At 45.5% G+C, this 25,801-nt stretch overlaps 1 protein-coding gene across 1 annotated transcript in view; it reads right to left on the minus strand.

The window, feature by feature from the left end:
• Positions 1-25,801, minus strand: part of LOC122945830 (putative methyltransferase DDB_G0268948) — a 219,575-nt gene that overhangs the window by 135,015 nt on the left and 58,759 nt on the right. The window contains exon 5 of the mRNA XM_044305057.1: positions 2,608-2,759. Within this exon, the coding sequence (XP_044160992.1) occupies positions 2,608-2,718 (111 nt within the window). The 5' untranslated portion in view covers positions 2,719-2,759. The remainder of the gene's footprint in view (positions 1-2,607; positions 2,760-25,801) is intronic.

Genomic DNA, 25,801 nt, shown 5'->3' on the forward strand with positions numbered 1-25,801 from the left:
TCGGTCATTTGGGGGGTATTTATACTATCCTGGCATTCTAGCACCTCAAGAAACATGACAGGTGCTCAGAAAGTCAGAGCTGCTTCAAAATGCGGAAAGTCACATTTGTACCATAGTTTGTAAACGCTATAACTTTTGCGCCAATCAATAAATATACACTTATTGGATTTTTTTTATCAAAGACATGTAGCACAATAAATTCTGACAAACTTGTATAGAAATGTAATTATATTTGAACAATTTTACCAGAAAAAGTTTACACTTTTTTTGAAAATTGCTGTCTTTGATTAATATCAGAAAAACGAAAAATCTCAGCAGCAATCTAATACCACCAAAAGAAAGCTGCATTTGTGAGAAGTAAAGGAGGTAAAATTAATTTGGGTGCCAAGTTGCATGACCGAGCAATAAACCGTTAAAGTTGTGAAGTGCCGATATGTAAAAAAAAAAGGGCCTGGTCAGTAGGGGGGTATAAACCTGTGGACCTGTGGTGGTTAAATATCTTTACTGTCATTTTAAGTTATTAAAGCACTTTATGATCTCTCAGAAAGGTATATCTGAGGTCTAACTAATAGAGGTAGGCTGGGAAGGCTAGGGAACTTCACAAAGAGGCAATAGCAGGGCCTTGAGGAAACTAGGAGGAATGGCCGGACACCACCCGACCCAGTTCCAGCCCTAGTAGCATGCGGCTGCATTCATTTTCTTTCTTCACCCTAAAGAGGGCCCCTCTTGAAACTCCCTGTAAGGACAGGAAGAACACTGGATAGGGGGGTGGTGGGGGCTTTTAAACTCTTGCTTCCTGTCCCTACAGAGGCCTATAAGGACAACCTCCCATGTGCTGTCATGGGGGACGTCCTGGATTTATTTTTATTTTTTTATTAGGGTCCAAATTGATTCTACCTGAATCAAATATGCACAAATTGCCCTTTTAGTTGGTATGTAACACTCTCCTTGGTAGGGATGAGCAAGGTTCAGGTTATCTAAGAATTCCGTTATGGATTCCGCTACCACGGACCTAACTTATGGTGTTAGATAACCTGAACCTTGAAAACAAAAGTTCACACAAAACTACTCCTAGGACATCATATATTTTTATATATCCAATACCAAGGAAAAATATAGTTCCTACGAGACCAGAAAGAGAATACTTTTCTAAATGAGATATGCAAGAGTACTGAGCATCTCAAGGCAGCATGTTCTAGAGCAGGATTGATATATAATTTTGTGTTTGACATCTTTATTCATATAATTTTTAAATCCACTGCATTACACTCCGCTATCTGAAAAGCTACATTTGAGATCTAGATGGCAATACTACGCAGAGAAAAATATTTGAGAATCTCAAAATATCGTATACAAAACATTAAGGCCTCTTTCACACTTGCGTTGTCCGGATCCGGCGTGTACTCCACTTGCCGGAATTACACGCCGGATCCGGAAAAACGCAAGTGTACTGAAAGCATTTGAAGACAGATCCGTCTTCAAAATGCTTTCAGTGTTACTATGGCAGCCAGGACGCTATTAAAGTCCTGGTTGCCATAGTAGGAGCAGGGAGCGGTATACTTAGTCGTGCGGCTCCCGGGGCGCTCCAGAATGACGTCAGAGCGCCCCATGCGCATGGATGACGTGCCATGCGATCACGTCATCCATGTGCGTGGGGCACCCTGACGTCACTCTGGAGTGCCCCGGGAGCCGCACGGACGGTAAGTATGCTGCTCCCCCGCTCCCCACTACACTTTACCATGGCTGCCGGGACTTTAGCATCCCGGCAGCCATGGTAACCACTCTAAAAAAAGCTAAACGTTGGATCCGGCAATGCGCCGAAACGACGTTTAGGTTAAGGCCGGATCCGGATCAATGCCTTTCAATGGGCATTAATTCCGGATCCGGCCTTGCGGCAAGTCTTCAGGATTTTTGGCCGGAGCAAAAAGTGCAGCATGCTGCTGTATTTTCTCCGGGCAAAAAAAACGTTCCGGTCCTGAACTGAAGATATCCTGATGCATCCTGAACGGATTTCACTCCATTCAGAATGCATTAGGATAAAACTGATCAGGATTCTTCCGGCATAGAGCCCCGACGACGGAACTCTATGCCGGAAGAAAATAACGCAGATGTGAGCCAAGAAAACTGAAAATAAATTTCAATAATGTCTTTCCAACATCCACCATATACCATATACATGGTGCTATTTGGAAGGCATTCTCAATGTGCCACACATATATAGGCAATCTACACCTGCTGTGCAATGATTGAAATTAAGATAACACTGATTCCACCGTTTAACCTCTTTGATGCCTTGGTCAACAGGAATCATAGCATTACATGGTTTTCAGAGAAGTGTCTCACCTTGTCAACCAATCAAGACCTAGTGATGAGCAGGTATGTGGAATGCCGCCACCACAGCCACTGTGGCAGGCAGTGATTGGCTGTAGGTGTCATCTGCCATATACTGGCCAAATGTAGTTTGGAATCAAGCAGCGGCAGGATGGAATGAACCAGGCCTGGTCCAGAAGCATCCCTTTAAACTGCATGCCTGGGGATGACAGGTCCTCTTAACACTACATTACATATAAATAGACTTGTAATAATCCACTCAATAACATATCTTACTTTTGCTTTCATGTAGGATAGAATCATATTACAGATTTCGTTGGAGACAGGGATCATATATTTTTGATACACAGAAGAGAATGTCGTCTTCTGGAACACTTCGACTGCCATGGTGATATGTGCTTTAGCTGTTGCAGTTGTAACGTAAAAACCTGTCAAATAAAAATAAGTTTTGCTTCAATATTATTATTTTTTATGAACATTCAATGGTATTCTTTATAAAGAGCATCAATCTCTGTACATTGAATGGCTAAAATTTAATAAAATGTCTGCACCTAAAATGTGTCTAAAAAGTAGCGCAATTTGGCACAACTAGTTTTTATTTTAACATTCTTTTCTGACTTAAAGAGATTGGCCTGTCACAGACATGAGACAGTTAGATGCCTGGACCGCATGCAGAACGGATGCATGGTGGTCAGAGACAGAGCTGCTCAGACATGAGACAGGCAGATGCCTGGACCCCATGAGAAATAGATGCATGGCAGTCACAGACCGAGCTGCTCAGACATGACACCTGAACCTATGCAGAACGGATGCATGGCATTCCCAGTAAGACAAGGCTAAAGAAACTGACAACTAGAGATGAGCAAATCGAAGTTGATTCGCACCGAAGCCAAATTTACTCCCACTTTGCGGTAACTAATCAAATCTTTTCCTAAAATGCCTGCTGCACATGTGAGGACAGAGCAAGGAACTCTGGGAACATGGGATTACCCATAATGCCATGCATGCAGCCAATCAGCAGCCAGCCCAGTGATGCCTCAGCCCTATAAATAGCCTCAGCCATGTTGGATTCTGTCATTTTCCAGTGTACTTTGTGCAGGGAGAGACGTCAGCAGGCGCTAGGGACAGTGCTAGGAAAGACTTCATTGTGCCCAAAAAAAAAAAAATGTACAAGTTTAGGGAAAGATTATTCAAGGTGTAGGGAAAGGATAGGGAGGAATCATTCCACAGCATTTATGTAGAACAGGATTCAGTTGGGGAGGTTACAGCCTGGGTAATAGGAACACAGCTCTGTAATTCCAGCAAACTGTTCTTGTTATTGGGGTGCAAGTGCTGTTTGATACAGCCATTAACAGGGTTTATTACAAGGAAATATTTATTATTTGCCCTTGTGCGGTGCAGTTATGTGTTCTAAAGCATTTGCGGCTTGTTTTAGTGGGGAAGAAAAATGTTCATTAGCCCTTGTGTGGTGAAGTGTGAAAATTACAGCCCTTTTTTGGCGCATATTAGAGACACATAATAAAAAAAAAAATAGGATTTGCCATTGTGTGGTTGAAGTGTGAAATGACAGCCTTTTTGCGTGTATTAGTAAAAGAAAAATAAAAATAAAAAAGGGCTCATTAGCCGTTGTGTGATGAAGTGCGAAAATTAAGCTTTTTTGGGGGTGTTTTAATTTCCTATTTATCTGAGCTAACAGTATGTCAGACAGACGTGCCAGGCCCTGCACAGGGGAGTGACAGAGGCCTAAACGTTTCTGGCGCAGGCAGAGGTCGCAGCAGAGTAAGAGGGCGTGGCAGCAGGAGTCGCAGCGAGAGGCCTGAGCTCCTAGTGTCATCTAGCGGTCGTGTCTTGACCAGCAACCCAGCGGTTCTTGAATGGTTGACTCATCTGTTTTGGATCCACTCCTGTTTTTTTTTTGTTTTTTTGCATTAGCAATACTAATGGATTACTGACCAAATGGAGGATGCTCAGACAGGATCCGTTTTTTGGAGGTTATTGTTCTGACAGATCAGAGGAAGGGCAAAATAATCAGCGACATCAACTCAAACTTACCGCTGACACCCTCTCCACTCTGTCGGGTGGCTCTACTTGTATAAGCGTTTAATAGAACAGGTTCTGTAGACATCTATGTGGAATCATCTGACGACTGTGTAAAAGGAGTGCACTTCTTCTTGGCGCCAACATCGACCTGTAAGGCTGAGTTCACACTTGAGTTATTTGGTCAGTTTTGGCTCAGTGACTGCCCAAATAAGTGAAGTGTGCAGTGATTCTAAGAGCGACGCCTGTCATCTGCATATCATACTGACTCACAGTATTATTTCACTAGCACAGTAGACTCCATATGCGTGCTACTACAAGGCACAGTGTTCTACACCGCTATAAAGGCTCTCTGCAGCCAGGAAGTAGCTGTTTAACATAATTTGCCGCAAATAAAATAAAATAAATTTAAATCATCGAACCGGCCGAATTAAGTTTTCAAAAAAATTTGCTCATCTCTAGTGACAACAATGAATTACCAGGCGACCACACAGATCAGGGTAGAATGGCAAATATCCAGGTCAGGAGAATACACCCTGCACATAGCAAAGTTGGAGACAGCCTGCCTCAGTCACGCATGTCACAGGACTAAAAAGCTGGTTAATGAGCACAACTGACCAACTGGTAATCAAGCACACACAGACCAAGGAAACATTGCCTTTATGAACACAGAGCGTACAGGTCACAGTTCACACATAGCCACAGAACACTGCAGCCAGCACGCACAACACAAAAAAAAAAAAAACAAGCATACAAAAGAGAATGATCAACTGCAGCCAGTACACAAGTACAGACAGCCAGCCAACATGGTGTAATGTGTGTCACATAACCACACTATGCAGTCACCCCCATGTCACATAACCACACTATGCAGTCACTGCCACCCAATATGCACAATGCAGTGTTCCCCACCTTGCTTTTCCTGGCAAACCTGAGAGCCCAGGCAGAAGCATGTGTTTTTACTCTCTGTTATGAACTGCAGACAGGGAGGGTCTTACATCTGATTGGCTGTCCTGACTCACCTTCTCTTTCATTGGCTGAGCTGCTCGTCCGTCATACCTGCTGCCCTGAATCACAGAAATACAGGGAGTGGCAGCGCCTGGGTAACTATTTCCTTTTCAGGTCAGAGCTGTCCTGTTAACTCTTTCAGTTCAACACAGGAGCTTAGTAACCTGTTTTGCACAGTTAGGCCTCTTGCACACGAACGTGGGCCAGCCGCATGCGGATCGCGACCCGATTTACTTGAATGAGGTCCGCGATCTGTCCGTTCCACAAAAAGATAGGACAAGTTCTATCTTTATGCAGAACGGAAGCATGGAACGGAACACGACAAGAGCACTCCATAGTGCTTCTGTTCTGTGGTTCCGTTCAGTTCTGCACCGCATCTTCGGATTTGCGGACCTATTGAAGTAAATAGGTCTGCATCTATGATGCGGAATGCACACGGCCGGTATCCCGTGTATTGCGGACCTGCCGTATGCGGGCCACAATACGGCCATGGGAGACACATGGTCGTGTGCAAGAGGCCTTATGCTACTAGTACTATCAGACCCGCTGCGCTGTCTAGGGATGACCGAATCGACTTCTGATGAAACATCCGAAGTCGATTCAAATAAAACTTTGTTTCAGTCTATGATGCGGAATGCACATGGCAGGTATCCCATGTATTGCGGACCCGCCTATGCGGGCAGCAATACGGCCACGGGGAACACACGGGCGTGTGCAAGAGGCCTTATGCTACTAGTACTATCAGACCCGCTGCGCTGTCTAGGGATGACCGAATCGACTTCTGATGAAACATCCGAAGTCGATTCAAATAAAACTTTGTTTCAATACTGTATGGAGCCCCGATGAGCTGAAGTTATTACTTTGCGAAGTCTCGCGAGACTTCGCGTAATAATTTAATAAACTGATTTTTACTGTAAAAAAACATTTCCCAAACTTGGGTTCGGTTCCAAGGTACCCAAGTTCTGGAAATGTTTTTTTTACAGTAGAAATCAATCTATGAAGCTATTACGTGAAGTCTCGTAAGACTTCGTGAAGTAATAACTTCAGCTCATCGGGGCTCCGTACAGTATTCAAACAAAGTTTTATGCAAATCAACTTCGGATGTTTCATCCGTAGTCGATTCGCTCATCCCTAGACAGCGCAGCAGGTCTGATAGTACTAGTAGCATAAGGCCTCTTGCACACGACCGTGTGTTCCCCGTGGCCGTATAGCGGCCCGCATGTTTCGCTCATCCCTAGCGCTGTCATTATCATACACAGTGTATGGTAATGACAGCCCTGGCCGACCCTGGGTTGTCATCATTGTTCTGTCTTCATACACGTTCACAAGTGTGCAGTCTGACATTCAGCATAAACCATTCCTGTCTTCCAAATAAGAAAACTGTTCTTTGTAGTCTAACTTGTTTATTGGTCAACAGGTTGTATATATGTGATTGATTGCTTATATACGATTGATTGGTAAAACAGGATTGTTTGGTAAGGCTGTTGGCTCCTGCTCTCAGCAGGAATCCAGACCGTGTTACCACGCACCGCTCACGGCCGTGAAACACGGCCGTGTGCATTCGGCCTAAAACTACAAGAATATAAATAACATGTATAAGTATTAACCCCTTATGGACCCGTGCCATACAAGTACGGCGCTGGTGGACGTGACTTAAGGACCAGTGTCGTACATGAACGGCGGGCTGATCGGGTGCATGCAGGAGCTGTGCCCACCTGATCAGCGGCACGGACCCGGTAGTCACTGACAGCTGTGCCCATGCTGCATACACCGACATCTGTGAAAACACAGATGCCGGTGTGTTAACCCCTTGTATGCTACTGTCAAAGCTGACTGCGGTATGCAAAGGGTTTGCGGAGGTTACGGGTGCCCTCTGCTTTCCCATCGGGTCCCCACGCTGCAGTGGCAGGGACCCGATGGCAGAGAAGGCAAGCCCGATGCCTTCCATAGGCTTCGGGGCTTGCCTCCTATGGAAGCCTGTGAGATCAGCCCTTAGGCTGGGTCTCACAGTCAGGCTGTCTGCATAAAAGCTGACAGCCAATGCATTACAATACAGGTTGTATTGTAATGCATTACAGAGGGGATCAGAAGTTGAAGTCCCAGAGTGGGACAAAAATAAAAAGTTTAAAAAAAAGTTTAAAAAAAGTGTTTCAAAGTTTCAAGTAAAACAATTATAAATTCCCAAAATAAAAGACATAAAATTGTAAAAAAAAATAGAAAAATAAGAAAACCACACATATTGGATATTGCCGCGTCCGTAGCAAACGGCTGTACAAAAATATCACATGACCCACCCTCACCTGAATGCCGTAAAAAAAATATTGAAACTGTACTAAAACAATAATTTTTTTGTCACCTTACATTACAAAAAGTGCAACACCAAGCGATTTAAAAAGTCATATGCCCCCCAAAATAGAACCAATCAGACCGTCACCTCATCCTCCAAAAAATGAGCCCCTACATAAAACAATTGGGGAAAAAATGAAAAAACTATGGCTCTCAGAATATGGAGATATTAAAACATGATTTTTTTTGTTTCAAAAATGCAATTTATTTGTAAAACTTAGGACTCATGCACACGACCGTATGCCCTCAGAGACATATGGTCCATGAGCGGGCCATATGTTCCAGAGTGGCATACATCATGCGCATGGGAGCGCACAGCATCATAGGTTGCTATGATGCTGTGCACATCGGGCCGCCCGCGGGACTATAGTCCTGCACTCATAAGATCATATGAGTGCATGATAATAGCCCTGCGGGTGGCCCGATGCGCACAGCATCACAGTAACCTATGATGCTGTGCGCTCCCGTGCACACGACGTATGCCGCTCTGGAACATATGGCCCGCTCACGGACCGTATGTCTCGGAGAGCATACGGTCATGTGCATGAGCCCTTAACTAAATGGAAAAAAGTATACATATTAGGTATTTCCACATCCGTAAGAACCTGCTATATAAAAATATCACATGAACTAACCCCTCAGGTGAACACCCAAAAAAGTAAAAAAAAGTGTAAAAAATGAAATTTTTTGTCGCCTTACATCACAAAAAGTGTAATGCCAAAAGCGATCAAGAAGTTATACGCACGCCAAAATCATACCAATCAAACCACCATCTCATCCCGCAAAAAAATAGACCCTACCTAAGACAATCGCCTAAAAATGGCTCTCAAAATATGGAGACACTAAAACATTTTTTTTTTGTTTCAGAAATGCTGTTATTGTGTGAAACTTAAATAAAAAAAAGTATACATTCTAGGTATTGCTGCGTCTGTAAGAACCTGCTGTATACAAATATTACATGAACTAACCCTTTCAGGTGAACACCGTAAAAAATAAAAAAAATAACAACAGTGTAAAAAGAGCACCTTACATCACAAAAAGTGTAATACCAAATGATCAAAAAGTAATACGCACCGCAAAATAATACCAATCAAACCGTCATCTCATCTCGCAAAAAATGAGACCCTAACTAAGACAATAACCCAAAATAAAATAATTTTTGACGCTCAGAATATGGAGACACTGAAACATGTTTTTTTTTGTTTTATTGTGTAAAACTTAAATCAATAAAAAAAAGTATACATGTTAGGTGTTGCCGCGTCTGTAAGAACCTGCTGTATAGAAATGCTGTATAAAAATATTACATGAACTAACCCCTCATTTTTTGTCACCTTTTATCACAAAAAGTGTAATACCAAGCGATCAAAAAGTCATACACACCCCAAAATCATACTAATCAAACATGATTTATTTTGTTAAAAATGTTTTATTGTGATAAACTTAAATATATAAGAAAAATGTTACATATTAGGTATTGCCGGATGCGTAAGAACCTGCTGTATAAAAATATCACATGAACTAACCCCTCAGGTAAACACTGTAAAAAAATTGATATAAGGCTACATGCACATGAATGTTGTTTGTTTCCGTGTCCGCTCTGTTTTTTTTGCGGATAGGATGTGAACCTATTCATTTCAATGGGTCCGCAAAAAATGCGGACAGCACACCGTGTGCTCTCCGCATCAGTATGTCCGTTCTGTAGCCCCGCAAAAAAAATAGAACATGTCCTATTCTTGTCCGTTTTAGGCATTGTTACAATGGATCTGCAAAAAAAACTGATGGCATACAGATAGACCACAAATCACATGTGGTCGTGTGCATGTAGCCTAAGAAAGATGTTAAAAAAGCCATTTTTTGTAATCGTACATCACAAAAAGTGTAATACCAAGCTATCAAAAAGTAATACGCACCCCAAAATCATACTAATCAAACCATTCTCTCATCCCACAACAAATGAGACCCTACATAAGACAATCGCCTAAAAAATAAAATAAATATGGTTCTCTGAATATGGAGACACTTTAAAAGTTTCTACAGTTTATGTTAGCAAGCTCTAACCACGGCACCGGGATCGTTAAATAAGGCATAGTCTTTGAACTCACATCAGTTTTTATAACTGTCCACATCTGTCATATTCTTTAACATGACCCGATGATGGATAATAAGGGCATTGTCCCAGTCACTTTTTAGGTTCACATGTAGAGCTTGGATGCTCAGAGCCAGGAGTATCAGTGTAAGGATCTCCATCCTCAGGGTTTGGCACTTTCTTGCAATGTGAGGCGTGAATCCATTTAGGCTTTCCTTCCACCTTTATGGAGGTTGCAGGACTAACAGGACTTGGAAGGGACCATCAAATCTGAGCTCAAAGGTTTTCTTAACGTGCTTCTTTATCACCACCCAATCTCCAGGCTCAAGACTGTGTATACCTTCTACTGAGTCGGGTTCTGTAATGGAAGCTAACACTTGTTTATGAGTGTGATCTAACCTTTCAGTGAGGGCCTTCATGTAACTGACCATACTGTCAGCCTGCAACTGCAACTGTTGCAGGAAATACAATCCTAGCCTTGCGGCACTACCAAACAATACCTCAAAGGGGGACAAGCCTGTCTTCTTGTTTGGTGTTGTTCTTATTGAGTACAAAGCTAGAGGCAAACACTCTGTCCATGGTCTACCTGTTTCCTGCATGGCTTTCTGAATTTTCACTTTTATTGTCCCATTCAAGCGTTTGACACAGCCGCTGCTGTGTGGGTGGTAAACTGTATGGAAGGCTTAGGTCACCCCTCAAGCTTGCATAACCTCTCTCATCACTTCACCTCTATCTGACTCAATAACTTCAGGAACACCATACCTGCATATCAGTTCACTGACCAGTTTCTTTGCGGTGTTCTTTGCATTTGCCTTAGACACAGGATAAGCTTCCGGCCACCCTGAAAAGAGATCAACACACACAAGAACAAACTCATACACTCCTACCTTAGGCAGTTGTATTTAGTCTATCTGCAGTCTCTGAAACGGGTAAAGTGGCCAAGGGGTGTGCTTGCTTCACCACTTAGCCGGGGTTCTTCAATGCACAGTCCATACATCCTTGCACAAAACGGCTGAAACTGTAGAGAACCCTGGAGCAATCCAGCCAATATTTACCACACTTACCATGGCACCTTTTGACAGATATGTAGGTCCATGGGCCTCCTGAGCCATAACCGGGTACAGAGGGCGTGGCAAGCAGATTTCTGTCTTTGTTTCTCCATAGTCCTTGGTCATCTGGCCTAGTTCAGTCCATAGTTCTTTTTCTTCAGGTGGGGCCTGCTCAGACAATTTGATCAGAGTGTCTTTGGATATATTCACAGGTTTTAAGGTTCTTACCGGGGTGGCATCAGCATTCAGTAGCCGGAACACTGCTAGCGTGGCTGCCTTATCAGCTCTGTCATTTACCTCTGCCGTGGTACACCTTGTGTGAGCCTTTACTTTCACAATAACAACTTCTTCTGGCAATGGTAAAGAGTTCATTAGTTCAAGCACAGAGTCTTTCTTTTTAACGGGCTGACCTGCAGAAGTCAAAAAGTCTCTAACCCGCCATATGGGTCCATAGTTATGTGCAATACCAAAATCATACCTGGAGTCTGTGTAGATGTTCACCTTCTTCCCTTTGGCCATTTTACACACCTCAGTAAGTGCCTCCTGCGCAGACATGTGTGGAGGGAGTGGTTCAGCAACGGCTACCTCATGCTGTGTGACTACTGCATATCTACGGTGGAACCGGCCATCCTCTCCCATGTTCCTGCTTCCATCTACAAAACACTCAACATCAGGATTATCAAGAGGCTTTTTATGCACATGAAAAATCCAGAAGTTTCTTGTTGCATCAATTGTATACAATCATGAGGATCGTTTTCAGCTAAATCAGACAAAAGGCTACCTGTTCTACCCTCCCCCATTTCTGAATCTGTAATTGGTAACAAAGTAGCAGGATTCAGAGTAGTACACCTTTTGAAAGAAATATTGTCTGGCAGGAGGAGGGCACATTGGAGTCTGAGTTGTCTAGCCACAGAAATGTTTTGGTTGCACCTGTGAGAATGCCTTATATGTCATGGGGGGTTTGCACAATCACTGGGTAGTCCAACACTACTTCTGAGGTTTTTTTAATCATTGCCTGCACTTCCGCGACTGCGCTAACCCAGGAGGGGGCGCTCAAGCAACAGGATCTAATTTAGCTGAGAAGTATGCCAATGGGCATTGACGTTCACCATGCTTCTGAGTAAGCACAGCAGTACTGTGACCCTGCATTTCCGAACAGAACAGGTTAAATTCCTCATCATGCTTTGGAATACCCAGGGCTGGAGAAAAGCATCAATTTGACTGGCCACTGCTCTCTCCTGGGCATGACTGAGTGGGAGGGGGGGAACGGAGGGGGTACTGCTTTACTCGAGGGGGCTGACATCCTGACTTAAGATACACAGTAACCGGAGAGATAGTGAGTTTCCCTAAGTCTGTTTATCAATTTTTTTTTTTTTGGTATTTATATCCATAATAGAATAATTTAACTCCTTTTTGACCTAAAACCAGAGCAAACATCTCCCTGTGTTTTTGTAATGATTCTATCAGTAAAGTTGATTTCGCTCACACACACATAAATGAATATTTCCCATACATTAACACACACACACAAGTCTTTGAACTTATTAACAAATAACATTTTCTGGAGATCCATACACTCACATACATTGCCTTGTTATTTTCTCTTAAAATTGCCAACAGTGTTTTCGCTATTTCACATTCCAATGCCATGACGTCACAACCCCTTACAGCTGCGGCCCCGTTTCTGCCTCTGTTCTCGATCTCAGCAAACGGAGTTCTGCGACATATTCACCAGGTCACACAGATACACAGACAGGCAAAAGTTTCCACACTCAATTCTCCATTTGAATCACATCCTGTAATCATCCACAATCCAGCTGCATACGTCTCTACTGTCTCTTTTCTACTCTCTCTCAAACTATTTGTCCTCTGAAATAGGGATGAGCGAACCCGAACTGTATAGTTCAGGTTCATACCAAATTTTGGGGTGTCCGTGACACGGACCCGAACCCGAACATTTTCGTAAATGTCCGGGTTCGGTGTTCGGCGCTTTCTTGGCGCTTTTTGAAAGGCTGCAAAGCAGCCAATAAACAAGCGTCATACTACTTGCCCCAAGAGGCCATCACAGCCATGCCTACTATTGGCATGGCTGTGATTGGCCAGTGCAGCATGTGACCCAGCCTCAATTTAAGCTGGTGTCACGTAGCGCCGCCCGTCACTCTGCTCTGATCAGTGTAGGGAGAGGATGCAGCTGCTGCTGTTAGGGCGAGATTAGGCACTAGACAGGGATTTACTCAGCAAAAACACTTAATGAAGTGATCGATCTACAGCTGTGAATCATTCATCTTCTGCTATTCAATTGCTCATTGTTTTTAGGCTGCCCAGAGCATTTTTCAGTCACTTTTTTCTGGGGTGATCGGCGGCCATTTTGTGTCTTGTGGTGCGCCAGCACAAGCTGCCACCAAGTCCATTTAACCATCAATAGTGTTTTTTTTTTTTGCTATATCCTACATCAGGGGCTTGGCTGTGCTTGCTATTTTATTGAGGGGTGAAATACAATTGCCAAAATAGCAGTACCCTAAATCTGGTGTTTCAGCTGTGGCTAGCCAATTGTAATACTGTGTGCTGTCTGGCAAAGGATATATTTTTGTTCTGGGTTGAAATACAATTCCCAACTTAGCAATTCCCTAAATCAGTGGTTTCTGCTGTATCAGGCCAAGTTTAAATCGATCCATAAAAGGGTATATTAGATTGAAGGTGCTGATAGGGTCATCCTCAATAACTTCACACGCTACCGTGCATTTCCAAGTCTAATTCTGTCTGTAAACGTATACCTTTCATCCAGCGCCTAAATAATAGGCCTAAAATTTATATTCAGCTAAATCTGTGTTTATTGCTGTGGCTGGTCAATTCATTTAGTGTCCGCCAAAGCACAGTTTTTGTTCTGGGTTGAAATACAATTCCCAACTTAGCAATTCCCTAAATCAGTGGTTTCTGCTGTATCAGGCCAACTTTAAATCTATCCATAAAAGGGTATATTAGATTGAAGGTGCGGATAGGGTCATCCTCAAACACTTCACACGCTACCGTGCATTTCCAAGTCTAATTCTGTCTGTAAACGTATACCTGTCATCCAGGGCCTAAATACTAGGCCTACAATTTATATTCAGCTAAATCTGTGTTTATTGCTGTGGCTGGTCAATTCATTTAGTGTCCGCCAAAGCACAGTTTTTGTTCTGGGTTGAAATACAATTCCCAACTTAGCAATTCCCTAAATCAGTGGTTTCTGCTGTATCAGGCCAACTTTAAATCTATCCATAAAAGGGTATATTAGATTGAAGGTGCGGATAGGGTCATCCTCAATAACTTCACATGCTACCGTGCATTTCCAAGTCTAATTCTGTCCGTAAACGTATACCTGTCTTCCAGGGCCTAAATACTAGGCCTACAATTTATATTCAGCTAAATCTGTCGTTACTGTTGTGCCTGTATTAGTGTAATACGGTACCTAAATAAAGAGCCAGATAGTGTTAGGTGTCTGTAAAAAAAGGCCTGAATTTGAGTTCAATACATTAGGCCAAATAATTTTTTTCTTATTGTGGTGAACGGTAACAATGAGGAAAAGATCTAGTAAGGGACGCGGACATGGTCGTGGTGGTGTTAGTGGACCCTCTGGTGCTGGGAGAGGACGTGGCAGTTCTGCTACAGCCACACGTCCTAGTGAACCAACTACCTCAGGTCCCAGTAGCCGCCATAATTTACAGCGATATTTGGTGGGGCCCAATGCCGTTCTAAGGATGGTAAGTCCTGAGCAGGTACAGGCATTAGTCAATTGGGTGGCCGACAGTGGATCCAGCACGTTCACATTATCTCCCACCCAGTCTTCTGCAGAAAGCGCACAGATGGCGCCTGAAAACCAAGCTCATTAGTCTGTCACATCACCCCCATGCATATCAGGGAAACTGTCTGAGCCTCAAGTTATGCAGCAGTCTCTTATGCTGTTTGAAGACTCTGCTGGCAGGGTTTCCCAAGGGCTTCCACCTAGCCCTTCCCCAGCGGTGGAAGACATAGAATGCACTGACGCACAACCACTTATGTTTCCTGATGATGAGGACATGGGAATACCACCTCAGCACGTCTCTGATGATGATGAAACACAGGTGCCAACTGCTGCGTCTTTCTGCAGTGTGCAAACTGAACAGGAGGTCAGGGAGGAAGACTGGGTGGAAGACGATGCAGGGGACGATGAGGTCCTAGACCCCACATGGAATGAAGGTCGTGCCACTGACTTTCACAGTTCGGAGGAAGAGGCAGTGGTGAGACCGAGCCAACAGCGTAGCAAAAGAGGGAGCAGTGGGCAAAAGCAGAACACCTGCCGCCAAGAGACTCCGCCTGCTACTGACCGCCGCCATCTGGGACCGAGCACCCCAAAGGCAGCTTCAAGGAGTTCCCTGGCATGGCACTTCTTCAAACAATGTGCTGACGACAAGACCCGAATGGTTTGCACGCTGTGCCATCAGAGCCTGAAGCGAGGCATTAATGTTCTGAACCTTAGCACAACCTGCATGACCAGGCACCTGCATGCAAAGCATGAACTGCAGTGGAGTAAACACCTTAAAAACAAGGAACTCACTCAGGCTCCCCCTGCTACCTATTCTGCTGCTGCCGCCTCGGCCTCTTCCTCCGCCTCTGGAGGAACGTTGGCACCTGCCGGCCAGCAAACAGAGGATGTACTACCAACACCACCACCTCCGACACCAAGCATCTCAACCATGTCACACGGCAGCGTTCAGCCTTCTCCATCTAACAAACATTTGAGAGAAAGCGTAAATTCCCACCTAGCCACCCTCGATCCCCGGCCCTGAATGCCCGCATTTCTAAACTACTGGCCTATTAAATGCTGTCATTCAGGCTGGTGGACACAGACAGCTTCAAACAGCTCATGTCGCTTGCTGTCCCACAGTATGTTGTTCCCAGCTGGCGCTACTTCTCCAAGAGAGCCGTGCCTTCCCTGCACAACCAAGTATCCGATAAAATCAAGTGTTCACTGCGCAACGCCATCTGTGGCAAGGTCCACCTAACCACAGATACGTGGACCACTAAGCACGGCCAGGGACGCTATATCTCCCTAACTGCACACTGGGTAAATGTAGTGGCGGCTGGGCCCCAGGCGGAGAGCTGTTTGACGCACGTCCTTCCGCCGCCAAGGATTGCAGGGCAACATTCTTTGCCTCCTGTTGCCTCCTCCTCCTACTCGGCTTCCTCCTCCTCTTCTTCCACCTGCTCATCCAGTCAGCCACACACCTTCACCACCAACTTCAGCACAGCCCGGGGTGAACGTCAGCAGGCCATTCTGAAACTCATATGTTTGGGGGACAGGCCCCACACCGCACAGGATTTGTGGCGGGGTATAGAACAACAGACCGACGAGTGGTTGCTGCCGGTGAGCCTCAAGCCCAGCCTGGTGGTGTGCGATAATGGGCGAAATCTCGTTGCAGCTCTGGGACTAGCCGGTTTGACGCACATCCCTTGCCTGGCGCATGTGCTGAATTTGGTGGTGCAGAAGTTCATTCACAACTACCCCGACATGTCAGAGCTGCAGCATAAAGTGCGGGCCGTCTGTTCGCGCTTCCGGCGTTCACATCCTGCTGCTGCTCGCCTGTCTGCGCTACAGCGTAACTTCGGCCTTCCCACTCACCGCCTCATATGCAACGTGCCCACCAGGTGGAACTCCACCTTGCACATGCTGGACAGACTGAGCGAGCAGCAGCAGGCCATAGTGGAGTTTCAGCTGCAGCACGCACGGGTCAGTTGCGCTGCGGAACAGCACCACTTCACCACCAATGACTGGGCCTCCATGCGAGAGCTGTGTGCCCTGTTGCGCTGTTTCGAGTACTCCACCAACATGGCCAGTGGCGATGACGCCGTTATCAGCGTTACAATACCACTTCTATGTCTCCTTGAGAAAACACTTAGGGCGATGATGGAAGAGGAGGTGGCCCAGGAGGAGGAGGAAGAGGGGTGATTTTTAGCACTTTCAGGCCAGTCTCTTCGAAGTGACTCAGAGGGAGTTTTTTTGCAACAGCAGAGGCCAGGTACAAATGTGACCAGCCAGGGCCCACTACTGGAGGACGAGGAGGTGGAGGAGGATGAGGATGAAGCATGTTCACAGCGGGGTGGCACCCAACGCAGCTCGGGCCCATCACTGGTGCGTGGCTGGGGGGAAACGCAGGATGATGACGATACGCCTCCCACAGAGGACAGCTTGTCCTCACCTCTGGGCAGCCTGGCACACATGAGCGACTACATGCTGCAGTGCCTGCGCAACGACAGCAGAGTTGCCCTCATTTTAACGTGTGTGGACTACTGGGTTGCCACCCTGCTGGATCCCCGGTACAAAGACAATGTGCCCACCTTACTTCCTGCACTGGAGCGTGATAGGAAGATGCGCGAGTACAAGCGCACATTGGTAGACGCGCTACTTTGAGCATTCCCAAATGTCACAAGGGAACAAGTGGAAGCCCAAGGCAGAGGAGGAACAAGAGGTCGCCAACGCAGCTGTGTCACGGCCAGCTCCTCTGAGGGCAGGGTTAGCATGGCAGAGATGTGGAAAAGTTTTGTCAACACACCACAGCTAACTGCACCACCACCTCATACGGAACGTGTTAGCAGGAGGCAACATTTCACTAACATGGTGGAACAGTACGTGTGCACACCCCTCCACATACTGACTGATGGTTCGGCCCCATTCAACTTCTGGGTCTCCAAGTTGTCCACGTGGCCAGAGCTAGCCTTTTATGCCTTGGAGGTGCTGGCCTGCCCGGCGGCCAGCGTTTTGTCTGAACGTGTATTCAGCACGGCAGGGGGCGTCATTACAGACAAAAGCAGCCGTCTGTCTACAGCCAATGTGGACAAGCTGACGTTCATAAAAATGAACCAGGCATGGATCCCACAGGACCTGTCCATCCCTTGTGCAGATTAGACATTTATAACTACCTCCCCTTAACCATATATTATTGTACTCCAGGGCACTTCCTCATTTAATCCTATTTTTATTTTCATTTTACCATTATATTGCGGGGCAACCCAAAGTTGAATGAACCTCTCCTCTCTCTGGGTGCCGGGGCATAAAAATATCTGACAATGGCCTGTTCCAGTGTTGGGTGACATGAAGCCTGATTCTCTGCTATGGGACCTCTCTCCTCTGTCTGGGTGCCGGGGCCTAAAAATATCTGACAGTGGACTGTTCCAGTGGTGGGTGACGTGAAGCCTGATTCTCTGCTATGACATGAAGCCTGATTCTCTGCTATGACATGAAGCCTGATTCTCTGCTATGACATGAAGCCTGACTCTCTGCTATGGGACCTCTCTCCTCTGTCTGGGTGCCAGGGCCAAAATATCTGACAATGGCCTGTTCCAGTGGTGGGTGACGTGAAGCCTGATTCTCTGCTATGACATGAAGCCTGATTCTCTGCAATGGGACCTCTCTTCTCTGGGTGCCAGGGCCAAAATATCTGACAATGGCCTGTTTCAGTGGTGGGTGACATGAAGCCTGATTCTCTGCTATGACATGAAGCCTGACTCTCTGCTATGGGACCTCTCTCCTCTGTCTGGGTGCCAGGGCCAAAATATCTGAAATGGCCTGTTCCAGTGGTGGGTGACGTGAAGCCTGATTCTCTGCTATGACATGAAGCCTGATTCTCTTCTATGACATGAAGCCTGAATCTCTGCTATGGGACCTCTCTCCTCTGTCTGGGTGCCGGGGCCTAAAAATATCTGATAGTGGCCTGTTCCAGTGTTGGGTGACATGAAGCCTGATTCTCTGCAATGGGACCTCTCTCCTCTGTCTGGGTGCCAGGGCCAAAATATCTGACAATGGCCTGTTCCAGTGGTGTCTGACGTGAAGCCTGATTCTCTGCTATGACATGAAGCCTGATTCTCTGCTATGACATGAAGCTTGATTCTCTTCTATGGGACCTCTCTCCTCTGTCTGGGTGCCAGGGCCAAAATATCTGACAATGGCCTGTTCCAGTAGTGGGTGATGTGAAGCCTGATTCTCTGCTATGACATGAAGCCTGATTCTCTGCTATGACATGAAGCCTGATTCTCTGCTATGGGACCTCTCTCCTCTGTCTGGGTACCAGGGCCAAAATATCTGACAATGGCCTGTTCCAGTGGTGGGTGACGTGAAGCCTGATTCTCTGCTATGACATGAAGCCTGATTCTCTGCAATGGGACCTCTCTCCTCTGCCTGGGTGCCAGGGTCTAAATATCTGACAGTGGCCTGTTCCAGTGGTGGGTGACATGAAGCCTGATTGTCTGCTATGGGACCTCTCTCCAATTGATATTGGTTCATTTGTATTTATTTTATTTTTATTTTTATTCATTTCCCTATCCACATTGGTTTGCAGGGGATTTAACTACATTTTGCTGCCTTTTGCAGCCCTGTAGCCCTTTCCTAGGCTGTTTTACAGCCTTTTTAGTGCCGAAAAGTTCGGGTCCCCAATGACTTCAATGGGGTTCGGGTTCGGGACGAAGTTCGGGTTGGGTTCGGATCCCGAACCCGAACATTTCCGGGAAGTTCAGCCGAACTTCTCGAACCCGAACATCCAGGTGTTCGCTCAACTCTACTCTGAAAACTTGTGGCTTCCAACCTTCGGTTTCTATCTCTTTTGCTACCTTAATTCAGATGCTAACTACATCTTCACATGCATGATCCTTATTCCACCCACTGTGGGTGTGCTTGAACCTTTCCCAAACTCTAAATCAAGGTTTCCATGCTTCCTACCTGCTTTTTCCAACACTTTGTCAACTTTAATCCATTTTTGCCACCTCTCTTTTCTAACAGTTGTTTAGCTGACTTATAATCTTCGGGAACGCTGTTCTGATTACCGATTGTCTATTCCTGAATCTGTACATACTAGGGGGAACCTTAGACATCTCTTTTTTTCCCACAGCGGCTTCCCCACCCTGTCCTTCCAGGTGTACCTACTGTGTCAAAGCCAAAGCCTCTTTGGGCTTTTGGACCCTTTCCCTAGCTTCCTGACAGATTCTACACACACAATAAACAATGACAAATAGGTAGACAGTTACTCCCAGAACAACCCCAAGCAATTCCCAGCCCTTTCTAACACTTCCTATGTCAGTTTGTAGCCCTCAGGGATTTTCATTTTACTTTTTACCAATCCCTTAACTGAATGCACTAATTATCTACAGACGTCTGTATTTTTAATTCCCTGCTTGTCCGTTTCTCGTGGTGCGTCCCCACTAGACATCCTTCCTCTAATGTACACTACGTAGGACAGCAGAATACCAACCCCTACCTGTTTTTAGCAGCGCCTTATGGGGTTCCAGGGCTCCTGATTGCCCTGTGCTACATTCACTGTGATTCTATACAAAATCCAGAGGACTACTAAGACATATATCACGATACCAAGTGCAAACCCAAAGATGTTCCAAAAAAACACTATATTATCTATACCCAGCGATCATAGGATTGACGTAGTTGGGGTTCTTACCTCTCAAATATGGCTCGACCTTAAAGAGGACCTTTCATCAGAAAATAGTGTGTTCAATTATTATATGACCTTATGGGGCTGCTGCCACTGATGTCCGGACACTTTTTTTCTTTTCAAATGGACCCCCTGTTCGGCCGCTACGCTCCCCGTTAGTTTTGTCGCCTCATGTGCAATCAAGGTGACAAAGTTATAGTAGGCGTTGTTCTTTTAGTTCTAGTGGGCACAGTTATCCACTCCCTGGCAGCGATCGCATCCAATCGCAGCACCCCGCTCTTAGCCAGGGAGAAGGAGCTCAAGTTCTCGCGAGATTCGCAAGAACTTGAGATTCTAGACATGTGGACCCAGCGCGAGAACTTGTGCTCCTTCTCCCTGGCTAAGAGCGGGGCGCTGCGATTGGATGCGCTCGCTGCCAGGGAGAGGATAACCGCGCCCACCAGAACTAAAAGAGCAACGCCTACTATAACTTTGTTGCCTCATTTGCATATGAGGCAACAAAATTAACGGGGAGCATAACGGTCCATTTAAAAAATAAAAATAAAGTGTCCGGACATTAGTGGCAGCAGCCCCATAAGGTCATATAATAATTTAACACACTATTTTCTGATGAAAGGTCCTCTTTAAGTAGATCTTTTATACTTCCCCACAGTCCCGATCCCAGGCAGAAAGACAAAGGAGACACAGATAGATTTGTAAGAATAAGCTTCTTACTAGAGTTGAGCGAACACCTGGATGTTCGGGTTCGAGAAGTTCGGCCGAACTTCCCGGAAATGTTCGGGTTCGGGATCCGAACCCGACCCGAACTTCGTCCCGAACCCGAACCCCATTGAAGTCAATAGGGACCCGAACTTTTCGGCACTAAAAAGGCTGTAAAACAGCCCAGGAAAGAGCTAGAGGGCTGTAAAAGGCAGCAACATGTAGGTAAATCCCCTGCAAACAAATGTGGATAGGGAAATGAATAAAAATAAAATAAATAATAATTAACCAATATCAATTGGAGAGAGGTCCCATAGCAGAGAATCTGGCTTCACGTCACCCACCACTGTAACAGTCCATTGTCAGATATTTAGGCCCAGGCACCCAGGCAGAGGAGAGAGGTCCCTTAACAGAGAATCTGGCTTCATGTCAGCAGAGAATCAGTCTGCATGTCATAGCAGAGAATCAGGCTTCACGTCACCCACCACTGTAACAGTCCATTGTCATATATTTAGGCCCAGGCACCCAGGCAGAGGAGAGAGGTCCCGTAATAGAGAATCTGGCTTCATGTCAGCAGAGAATCAGTCTGCATGTCATAGCAGAGAATCAGGCTTCACGTCACCCACCACTGTAACAGTCCATTGTCAGATATTTAGGCCCCGGCACCCAGGCAGAGGAGAGAGGTCCCATAACAGAGAATCTGGCTTCATGTCAGCAGAGAATCAGTCTGCATGTCATAGCAGAGAATCAGGCTTCACGTCACCCACCACTGTAACAGTCCATTGTCATATATTTAGGCCCCGGCACCCAGGCAGAGGAGAGAGGTCCCGTAACAGAGAATCTGGCTTCATGTCAGCAGAGAATCAGTCTTCATGTCATAGCAGAGAATCAGGCTTCACGTCACCCAACACTGGAACAGTCCATTGTCATATATTTAGGCCCCGGCACCCAGACAGAGGAGAGGTTCATTCAACTTTGGGTTGCCCCGCAACACTATCTGGCTATCTATTTAGGTACCGTATTACACTAATAAAGGCACAGCAGTAACGACAGATTTAGCTGAATCTAAATTTGAGGCCTAGTATTTAGGCGCTGGGTGACAGGTATACGTTTACACATAGTGTGCTGTTCCAGCCTTTATTCTTGTATTCTACAATTTGTGTTTGCATTATATTATCATTTACCATGTTGTGTAACGCTGCCACAGTGTGGTTATTCTTATAATACCATTTATAGTGTGTTATGTAAATTTCCATTGCATTGCTCTCCTCCCTCTTTTGTGACATCACATCCTCTGTAAGGTCCTTCATACTTCCTCTTTGTCGCAGACCTTCAAGATGGTGAGAGCTATTCTTTTTGACCTCTAATATCCTCTAGCATAACCTCATTTCCCTGCATTTGTTTTCAAGACAAATCAATAAATGATCAAAGCTTCACCATTGTATTCTCCTCACTGGATCATCACATGCAACTGGTGTCTATATCTGGAGATATTAGTTAGTTCAGCTATCTACCATTGCTTGTACAGGGGCTATCACTCACAATCAATCAGGGGATAATCTCTAACGTACATCTGTGGCAGAATAGTCAAAAAGAAGCTTAAATCTATAGTCTTGCATGTCTACACACAGTCTGCCTGCGAGCTTAGAGCTGTCCGCCATCTTATACGCACGTGGCTTCATAAGCACAGTGCACAAGCTGGAATACCCTCTTAAAGAGACAGTACCGCTTAAATAGGAATAACATGTCCACAAGAGGCTTAGTTGATCTCTCAGTAACTGAACATACAGAAAGTCACCCTGCTCCCAAAAACTCAGATATGCAGGAAGCAGAGTCCATGTTAACTGAAGAACAAGCAGTACGATTTAAACGTGTTATCAAGCCAACACAAAAGATCAGAGAGAACTTTGAGGCGACCAAAGAAGAGTTCAGTGACAATTTAAACGATTTATGGCAGAGAACTGAACACTATATAGCAGCTCTTATACGATATAACAACGACCCAACAAAGTTAACCACAACGTTGAATCGCTTACCTAACTCCTACGTCCGCTATCAGCGACTCTCTGCTAAGTACATCACTTTCCTGAGCGACTCTGATTTTGACGAAGCCTCTGATGAGCTGAGTGAGAGAAAGAATCTCCTTGAAGAGAAGGATGCCCTAGTACAAGATGCTAAGAGCAAGGCAGAACTCCGCATCGCACACTTACAGGAGGCGAGATCCCATCGGTCAACTTCAAGTAAACATACAAAATACACCCTTTCATCTTCCAAAACCTCTCGTTCCGGAAGGTCAGCCTTGCATGACAAGCTTATAGAAGTCCGGGCAGAAGCAGAGGAAGCTAGCGTAAGAAGTTCCTTTGCTAAGAAGGAGGCGGAAATTACGAAGAAGAAAGCAGAAATGGAGGCTAAGAAAGCAGAAATGGAGGCTAAAATGGAGGCTAAGAAAGCAGAAATGGAGGCTAAGAAAGCAGAAATGGAGGCTAAGATGGCAGAAATGGAGGCTGAGACAGAAGCCCAGCTAAAGATCCTCCAGACAGAAAGGGAAGAAGCAGCTACCTTAGCTAAACTAAAGGTCCTCGAGCAAGCATTAGGCCAAGGTACCGACCCAGACTGTTTCGTCCCAGGAGAAGAGGAAGACCCAGCCGACCGCACTGCCAGGTATGTGCTAAGGCAACCATCGCCTACTCCTCCTGTAAAATCGCATGCACCAACGCCACTTCTAACTCACCAACTGGGCGAACCCCCAGAGTACCAGAAATCATCACAGCCCAGTAATAAGGTAATATCTAACACCAAGCAGGCTGATCATCCAGAGACTAAACCGCAGCTTAATCCTTATGCCACATCATTCCATCCTGATCAATCTCAACCTTATCTGCCAGAGCCCCCACATGCTCTAGAGACACCACAATGCAATACAGCAATATGGAGTGGGAGATCAGACATGTCAGACTTTGCCAGATACATGATGCGCAGGGAGCTGATTAACGTTAGTCTCTCAAGGTTTGATGACTGTGCCGAAAACTACAGGGCCTGGAAATCGACCTTTAAAGCAGTAATCGGTGACATAAACCTCACTGCCATGGAGGAACTTGACTTGCTCATCAAATGGTTAGGACCAGAATCTGCAGAACGCATAAAGACATTAAGAGTGGTTCATGCAGGTCACTCAGAGGAAGGTCTCGCTGCAGCATGGGAGAGACTTGAACAGACCTATGGCAGTCCAGAAGCTATAGAAAGTGCCCTATTCAGGAGACTTCAAGCCTTCCCAAGGATAACTGGCAAAGACAATCGCAAACTCCAGGATCTAAGCGACCTACTAAAAGAACTTGAATTGGCAAAAATGGACCCACGTCTGCCAGGACTGAGTTACCTTGATACCGCCCATGGCGTCAATCCAATAGTGTCGAAACTACCACATGGCATACAAGAGAAATGGGCAGACCGAGGCTTCAGATACAAGAGAGAACACAATGTGTCTTTTCCCTCTTTCTCTTATTTTACCAGATTCATCAGTGACCAAGCTCGAAAGAAGAATGACCCCAGCTTTGACTTCACTGAATCCACTCTACCTGCTTCATCCTCATGTTCAAGGTATGACAACACCACAAATAAACGTAGAGACTTAAGGGGGACAGTATCCGTTAGGAAAACCAATGTTCCACTCATTTCAACCTGCACTACTAGGAAGGAATACCCTGTCCTCAAAGAAAAGGACCCTAACCGCATGTGCCCCATCCATAAAAGACCTCATCCTTTAAAGGAGTGTCGTGGGCTCAGGGCAAAGACCTTGCAAGAACGCAGAGAGATACTCAAAGAGCTTGGAGTGTGTTACAAGTGTTGTGCCTTATCTAATCATATGGCGAAAGACTGTAAGGTTATTATCAAGTGTGCAGAATGCAGCAGTGACAAGCACGTTACAGCAATGCATCCTACCTTGCCTTCAGACAATGCACCATCTCAAGCTGCGACCAATGCCGTCGCACTTCATGGCGGGGAGCCACCGGCTCAAGAATTAGCTACTACTACTATTTCCTCTTCCTGTATAGCTATATGTGGCAAGGAGGCTGATTCTAAATGCTGTGCAAAGGTGTGTTTGGTCAATGTCTACCCAGAAGGGCAATCTGAAAGAGCCATCAGAATGTATGCAATTATTGATGAACAAAGCAATAGGTCTCTGGCAAAACCTAAATTCTTTGATATTTTCGGCATAGCAGGAGAAGCAACACCATATACCCTCAACACTTGTTCTGGTCGTGTAGAGACCTATGGCAGAAGAACCACTGGATACCTTATCTCCTCCATAAAAGGGAACGTTCATATACCCTTGCCAACGTTAATTGAATGCGACCAAATACCAGATGAAAGAGATGAAATTCCTACTCCAGAAGCTGCATACCATCATTCCCACTTGAAACATCTAGCTAGTGAGATTCCCCCTATGGACATGAATGCTGACATCCTACTTCTGCTTGGGAGAGACATTCTGAGGGTCCACAAGGTGCGTCAACAATGCAACGGTCCTGATAATGCCCCATATGCACAGAGACTCGATTTAGGCTGGGTAATCGTGGGCGATGTATGTATAAATAAGAGCCACAAACCATCTCAAGTGAACTCCTTCAAAACCTTTGTGCTCAACAATGGTCACACATCTCATTTTAAGCCATGTGTTCATCATTATGAGGTGAAGGAAAGGCTTTCTAACCTCTTAAAGACACCAGACATCATTCCTACCAGTTATGACAACTTAGGAAAAACTGTGTTTTGTACAACACCAGACGACGACA

The sequence above is a fragment of the Bufo gargarizans genome, chromosome 8 (genome assembly GCF_014858855.1).
Source record: "Bufo gargarizans isolate SCDJY-AF-19 chromosome 8, ASM1485885v1, whole genome shotgun sequence".
NCBI lineage: Eukaryota > Metazoa > Chordata > Amphibia > Anura > Bufonidae > Bufo > Bufo gargarizans.